This window comes from Centropristis striata, chromosome 14, assembly GCF_030273125.1.
Source record: "Centropristis striata isolate RG_2023a ecotype Rhode Island chromosome 14, C.striata_1.0, whole genome shotgun sequence".
Lineage (NCBI taxonomy): Eukaryota > Metazoa > Chordata > Actinopteri > Perciformes > Serranidae > Centropristis > Centropristis striata.
In genome coordinates, this window is record NC_081530.1 from 11824780 (window position 1) to 11833174 (window position 8395).

Genomic DNA, 8395 nt, shown 5'->3' on the forward strand with positions numbered 1-8395 from the left:
TATATATATTCAAATCTTTTCTCTCTATAACATGCACATTAAAGCCTTAATCAACATCAACAAAGTTTCTTAAAACCTTTATCAAGCCAAACTATTTGAATTTTTTGCAGTCAATTTTTCATTTACAGTCATGGGACTTTTACATTTGCAGTGATGATGACTCATGTGTGTCAAAAATCACAGTTTAGTGTTCACTCTAGAGTTAACTATTAACCATCTGTGACATGGAGAAGTGGATCCGTGAAGGAGGCACTGATTTTGAACACATCATGTGTCTCTTTCCCTGCTGGGCATTTGGATCTAACTTGCAACTCATGACACACACGGATGCAGATGATTGGCACACATCAGAGAGACAAAGGGAGATTTTTTTTGGTAAATTACACTCGAAAACTCACAAGATACCTCAAAGCTGACCTGAAACCAGCAGAGCTCTGCTATGTACAGGAGTGCAGTAATTATGTATCATTTTGACAGAAGTCTGTGTGGACAAGGAGCCTCAAAGTGAACCAAAAGATCCACAGAATGGTGCACCGAGGAGCAATTACATAGCCTGAAAAAATCACTTTTCTAAGACAAATTTAGATACTGAAAGTTAGACGACAATTATGCAGATTTTATTGCCAATTACAATTTTGGCTTCCAACAATTATGACAACAAGATAATCAGGATAAAATGATTTTTGCATTCTGTTTCAAAAAGATGCTCTTGTTTTGTCTTTGTCTTGTGTTATAAATCCAGCGCACCTCGTTCCTTTACAGCGTTACACTGAGGTGTACTGACTGCAATATGTCGAATATAATTTGACAAAATGTTTTTAGTATATGTTTTTATATAATTTATTTATATATTATAATTTATTTATTTTATTTTATTTAATAATATTATTTTTTTTACATCAAGTCAACGCAGATGAAGATAAAAAAAGTACTATATTTACATAATTAATGAGTAAACAAATAATTAAATAATCATGGTCTCAACATTAACCAAAATAGTCTTTATTGTGTCTTAATCAAGCAGATCTACTGAATTAACAAACTCTCACACTGTAAAAAAAAATAAAAAAAATTGTTGTTTTTACGGTAAAAAAACGGCAGCTGTGGTTGCCAGAATTTTTTTTTAAATATTACGATAAAAAAATATTGGCACTTTTGATTTCACGTTTAAGATTGCCATTTTATTAAATTTTTTAACATATAAATAAAAAGATTTTCCACCAAAAGAAACACTGTTTTGCCATCAATTGACAATAAAAAGTATTTTCTTGTCAATTTATGGCAAAACACCTATTAATAAATGGAAACTCATAAATGAAAAAAATTACCATTAAATATTACAGTATATTTTTGTTAGAGATATGGTGTTTAATACATTTAACAGTGAGAAAAAGTATTTTTTACAAAACATAAATGCAAATATTACAGTGGTGGCTTGTATATATATTACATTAAATACATCTTACAGTGGAGTAATGTATTTTTCAAAAAACAAAACTGTAAAAAATACTGTTTTGGCTTTCATTGTTACTAAAACTGAATTAACCCATTTATCATTTTAAGTCTTTTACTGTCATGGTTTAGCATTTTTCCACCGTAAAATCTACAGACATTTTTTACAGTGCATCATGTGAAATATAATGTAAAAAGGACCAAAGTATTGTAAGTTAAAGCATAGATTTCCACTTTTTTGAGTTTTTAAATACATGCAGTCACTTTATTCCTCTTTGCAATCATAAAGCAGGTGCGTTCAAGGTAAAACACGGTGTTAAGTTGCTCTTTAAAGGCAAAAACAAACAGAAATTTATGCTTTTCTGAAGGTATAATTGATCCTCGTGTGTATTGCTGCTTGTTTGCCGTGTGCTCATTATATCACAGTCTGATTACAACACTCCTACACCTACGATGTTCCTTTAACATGCTGCTGTGTAAAGCCTTCAGGTAGAGTCAGCCAGCTCCTACCTGGCCGCCTGCTGCTGAATCTGTGTACAGTACAGCCTGCAGACAGGCCACAGCTCAGCACATCCATACCCACGCAGAGCCACTTGTGAAATGAACATAACAATGAGTGTGTGTGTGAGCACGTACCCCCGCATCACCACCATGACCACCTACAGAACTGAACACACTTCATATGACCAAACACAGCCTCCCACCTCAGATACAATAACAAACATGGCCCAAACACTTGACCGCAATTACCGAACCACAGCCAGAGAAATCCATACATAGTCATCATTGTAGCCCTGCTGCCAAATGCTTAAGCAACAATGTGTGTGTATGTGTGTGTGTGTGTGTGTGTGTGTGTGTGTGTGTGTGTGTGTGTGTGTGTGTAAGACCACAATCAAAGAAATCCATACACTGCCACTGGACACTAGAAACAGTGTGAGAGTGTGAAAGAAATCCAATCCACCTCTGTAGCCTTAGCGGTTGACACTTAAACAAGTGAGTGACACCTCATCAGTGTGTGAGTACAGTATGTGTGTGTGTGTGTGTGTGGTACTAAGAGGCAGGAGAAGCTGCTGGCCCAGATGAAGACAAAGAGCCCAGCGGCTGAATTGAGCAGCAGCTCTCAGACAGGATTACACAACAGCTCTTAAAGACTGCTTTTAATAGCAAGACTCTGACTGGATCTTATTTCCCTCCCACTCATCCCATGCAACCATCCATCCATATACACCCCCCCCCCTCACCCCACCACCACCACCCCCCATCAATCTAAGTAGAAACACACACAGGAATGTGTGTGTTTGCGAGCCATTTCTGTACCTCCGTGCTTCAAATCTCATTAAAATCGCTGCCAACTGTTACAGTCCGACATGTGCGTGCATGTGTCTCTCCTCTCTCGCTTTTTTTTTTGCTTCTTGAGGAGTGTTTTTACAATTGAATCAAGTTGTTTTTTCGACTTGGAGCCACTCTCTCCACCAATCAGCATCCTTGCCAGACCAGCCAATGAAAAGCTGGAACGGGAGCAGGTATCAAGCTGGGCATCCCTGGGCAGCACGAACAAGGCCCTGGGAATTAACTCAGCTTTAAATCCAATTTTAAACCCCCGTCCCCCCCTATACCATAAAGATTGGACAGGGGTTGTTGCCGCTCCACGCAGACCTAAATCAAATGGTGATTTTATTGAGATTAATCTGCGTCTTAATACTGCTCAATTGGAGGCTGGTATGAAGCCAAATGAGATGGCGAGGCAGGGGAAAGCAGTGGAGAAACCTCGTATGGGAGAGGAGACAATTTTACTTATCATAAAACGCTGTAAGGATATGAAAACACGACAGGAGAAGATTTTAAATCGAGTTGATGTGAAACACACAGATGGTGTGAGATATCAGTGAATCCCACTGATTTGTCCCGCCCTCTCTACTCCTTCTAGCGCCAGGCTGTGTCAGAAAAGTAAAAACATGCAGGAAAACTAAACTTCAGAAGCATTAACAGAATCCTAAAGTGGCCCCCAACTGATTTTACATGACACTTTTTTTTTTGTCGTCACAAGGAGTTCTTATGTGATTCTGGAAGGAGCTTTAATCCCTCATTCCCATGCTCAATATTCTCTTATAAGTTGTTGATGCAATTTTTCGTTTGGGAAGATTTGATGCTTCATTTAATTTCTGGGGAGAGGGAGGTCTGGAATGCCCTGCTTATTCTGCTGCCCCCGCGACCCGGCCCCGGATAAGTGGAGGAAAATGGATGGATGGATGGGTGGATGGTGCTTCATTTCACAATTTTTTTACCGCTTTACACCTCATCTCCCTCCCTAAAGGAACCATAACGTTGTGCATTGGAACTGAACCGACTATTTTAGTACCAGGAACTATGATTAAGGAACTTAATTTAGACATTGTTCATTCTGTTGAAATCTGAGAAAGTTCCTTCAGTGGCAATGGGATAGCTACGGTCCTGCTTTCTTACCGGTTTATGTACATGTTTCGTCCGTCAAAATTCTCTATAATTGCTTTTTAGGTTTGTACTATTACCATTTGCATTTTAACATGTTTATCTGTACATTTAAGTGTTTTTCCCTCTTAAAGATATTACTTCATGCTGGTGAAACTCCTTTACTTGACTCAACATGTTCATTATAATGAAATCCAATAAGACACAAAAGACACAAAATGACTAAAAAAAAGACACAAAATGACCAAAAAGACACAAAATGACTAAAAAATGACAAAAAAAGACAAAAAGTTACTAAAAAAGGACACAAAATGACCAAAAAAGACACAAAATGACTAGAAAAGACACAAAATGACCAAAAAAGACACAAAATGAGAAGACAGAATGACCAAACAAAACCACAGAAGACACAAAATGACAAAAAAAGACACAACAACAGACACAAAATGACAAAAAAAACACAAAAAAAGACACGCAAAGATATGAAAAGGATTAAAAAATTGACAAAATAGCCCAAGACTCCATAGAGTTAAAGATCTTACATTATGCTGGTGAAACTCCCTTACTTGACTCAACATGTTCATAAAAATTAAATCCAACAAGACTGATCATCACTTGGGGTGATTCTTTCCGTTTGTTCGGTCAAAGAATCAAACTACCAACTCCCCTAACTCTCTTTGTCACATTCTGGAAGGGGCTTTAACCTCTCATTCCCATGCTCAATATTGCCTCAGAAATTGTTGAAGCAATTTTTCGGTTGGGAAGATTTGGTGCTTCATTTCACTATTTTTTACCATTAAAAAACAATGTAATGGACAAAAATCCATCCAAAATAACCACATTAGGAAACAAAGACATTGACGGACATCATGCTGAGATTTGGTATTAAAAAAAGGTTGACATTTGGAAGATTTTCAAGAGTTCGGCAACTGGATGACAAGCACAAAGACGAGGAAAACAAACAGCAACAAAAACAAGTTGGCCAGGCACTAAGGGGTTACAGTTTGAAAAAAACAAACCCTGATGATGTCACGGTGTTGTCATCACGGTTGTCTCTGCTCGGCTCGAGAGATAAAAGTTTTAACAAAAAGCCTGTATTACAAACTGGAGGTGTAGGGTCTGACAGACGTGGGCAAGGAAGGTCTAATAAAAGACCTTACTGTGTTGCATTGTGGGAATTGAAGGAATCGAATCGAAACAGGGTGCAGAATTTAAAAAGTCAGGATATTTTGGCCTCTGCTGCTTCAATTTTGATGATTCTTTCTTCTACCTGTCTATTGTGAGTTCCCGGGCTTCATGAAGTAAATTAATAATCATCACTGGAGTGACACTTTAAACATGTTTCCCAGCCATCTTTATGGTTGTCAAGATGTTGAATGATGTATCTCTTTTTTTAAGCTCTTGGATAAAAAGATTCCAGTTAATGTTAAGAGCCTGGTGTCAAATTTAACAAGAAGGGAGTTATTGAGACTACTCCCTTATTCTGTTACAGTTAATAGAGTGTATCCAGCATTTCAGAAATTCCAATTAATTGGAGGGTTAACCATTGTAGCCCTTTAATGAAACTCCCACTACACCAAGGCGCCATAAAACACAAGTGGAGACGCAGCAAAGCAGATTTTTAAAATGTTTTTGTTGTCTCCGTCTCCTTTTCTAAAAAATCTGATTCAAATGTTGCTCACTTGTGTTGACTTTTATGACTTGCTTATTATTTCCAGGCAGTCTTGATTAATGTTCATGTTGCTATATTGAAACACATTTAATTTGAATGTACTGAACTTTAATTTTAAGCAGCAGATCTGATTTCAGTTTGCTTTGAAAAGGCTGAACATTCAGAAAAGTGTCCTACAGAAGAAAAACTTTGTCAAACATAAATAACAATGTGAGGGGAGGCTACAGTACAGGGCTTGGAAACAAAAGACCATTAATCCGCACACAGAATGGGTGGTAAAGTTAAGTAGATTACAGCAACCAATCTATTAGATTAACCTCATATTAATTTGAATTTAAGGGATAATCTGTAGTTACATCTGTTTGCTGTGACACCCCATGTCATCATCTCTTGTTATTGTCCTTTTAAACCCCTCGCCTTGTGCCATGCTTTTCGCACAGCCTGTGCGTAATTCAACGTGCGCGCACTGGGTCGCAGGGGGGCGGGGTGGCTCCAAACGGTTTATCCCGGGCACCCAACCGGCGGCATGGATGACGCTCCAGCCGAGGAGCTGCAAATGGGACCGGAGGCACACTTTGTCCCCCGTGTGACCCGATAACGCAGAGAAATTTAGGCTTGAAACCAGACCAGTTTACCAATGCGTCACAGCGCGCAAGAGTTGTCTATCCAAAGGGAACCGTGAAGAGGGGGAGTTTGGCTCCGTGTGGCTTCTATAGGCACAGGCTGCAATCCTTAAATACGGTGAACCCAGTGAACCCTCATCCAGCCTCACCGCCCCTTTCCACACTCTGTAGTGTGGAGTGACATGGGGACACGCCACTGACATAAATTGCTGGAACCAGGGGTCAATTATGTGGCTTTGAAATATGCAGGAAAGGAGTTATGCTGCAGACACAGACTAAAGCTAAATATAGTGCAGTTTCCCTCTAAAACCATCACCATGTGGTGTCAGAAAATTCTTTCATGTGGCCTACCTTCCATCCGGCTGAACTGTTGCTGTCGCCTTTATCCTTGAAATAGGGAACAAAGCGAACCATCCAGTCATAAATTTGGGACAGGGTGAGTCTCTTCTCCGGGGTGCTCTCGATGGCACGGGTAATGAGGTCTGCATAAGACAGGTTTCCCCACGCGTTCCGCCGGGAGGACTTGGCTTTGCGCAGCTGGCCGGCCACGTCGAGCGCAGCCCCGGACATGCAGGCAGGAGCGGCCACCACCGGGGCCGGGGCGCCGGCTGGGTGCTTGATCTCCGCTGGTGCGCCGCCTTTTCTCTCGGCCCGGCACGCGGGCACGTTGTACTGCTCCACTTTGACCGATGCCAGGGCCAGACCTCGGCTCGCCTCTTCTCCCCCGGGGAAATCCTCCGGACACGGCAGCGGCCAGGTGCACGACCGCGAGCGACTGTGAGGCTCAAATTCCGAATCGATATCAACCTGATGCGCATCCATGCCGCTGTTCTTCATCATCATCAGCATGATGATCTCCCGCTGAATGGATGTCAAAATCGGGCAAGGTCACTATAACAAAAAGCCTGTCAATGTTGACGTGTGCCAGTGAGTTAAAATGCCCCAAACTGGTCCCTTTATACAAAGAAAGAAGAGGAAATGTATTGTTTCACACACACAGATGATGAACCAGTATGAAAAAGCCGGCAGCGGTGTGGGATATTATCATTCTCCTCAGTGCAACAATGTGGCATCACATCAGGACAGATGAAGGTGTATCCGAGGCATCAACAACAGTATCAGTCTCTCTTCCATGTTAATTGCACAACACCGGCTGTGTGGCTGCATGCAGGACCAAGTGACGGTCAAACATCCATTATGAAAGCCAGACACACTTGGAGAATGTCTCTGCTCGCTCCGGCTGCAGCAACAGTTGATCCTTTTGACAGATGAGGTCCAGTGCAGGTTTAAAAAAAAAAAAAAGCAATGATCAAACTCCACAAATTAACTGACTTTTAAAAAATGTTCTCCTGGCTGATTCCAGCTTTTTTACTGGCGTCTTTCTGCAGATTGGTTGGTGACCGGCTTCAGCACAAACTCACTGCGAGCGCAATTACTCCCTTAGAAATAGAAACAGGCTCTCATGAATCATTTATATGAAGCCGTGAATTTCCAGACGAGAAAAAAAAGCCCTCATGGATTTGATTTGGAGCATCCTCTGTGTCTCCTCTGCACGCCGCCAGACGATTCACTTGCTGTAGTAGATATTTCTACCTTTGTCTTTGGCTTTCCGTTCACATGTCACATGGGTACCGTCTCTCTGCCTATTGCTCTGCCTTTATACTACAAGCCTGTGTGTCTCTGAAGGCTTCAAGCCACTTAACTGTAGCCTGGAATAAAGTGGAATAAGTGCTGCTTCCATATAATTGGACGCCGCCTGGATCAAGTCACTCCCTCCAGAACAGGTTTCCAGAGGAGGAGGAGGGTGTGTGTGTGTGTGTGTGTGTGTGTGTGTGTGTGTGTGTGTGCGCGCGCGCGTGCGTGTGTGTGTGTGTGTGTGTGTGGTGGGGGTGATATTCCCAACAATACAATTTCAAAAGGCAGTCATTTATATACAGTATCCAGGCACATTTCATTACACATTTGCAGTTTATTATTTATGTTTGGATCCCTTTTCTCACATGTGACAATCATATGCGTTTTAAAACTGATTAAACATAAATATTGATTTTGTTTTTGGTATTAAATAACCATAATAATTAGCAATATATCCAACCACTTCACAGAAACGTGTCACTCTATGTTTGAAATTCGATTTCTGTTCGGTTTTTTTTAACCCCAAAGGCAAGAATCTATACTTTCAATGTGTAAATCCTAATGA

General features: G+C 40.7%; 1 protein-coding gene across 1 annotated transcript in view; it reads right to left on the reverse strand.

The window, feature by feature from the left end:
* Positions 1-7747, reverse strand: part of foxo6b (forkhead box O6 b) — a 57275-nt gene extending 49528 nt beyond the window's left edge. The window contains exon 1 of the mRNA XM_059350596.1: positions 6547-7747. Within this exon, the coding sequence (XP_059206579.1) occupies positions 6547-7044 (498 nt within the window). The 5' untranslated portion in view covers positions 7045-7747. The remainder of the gene's footprint in view (positions 1-6546) is intronic.
* Positions 7748-8395: the final 648 nt, after the last annotated feature.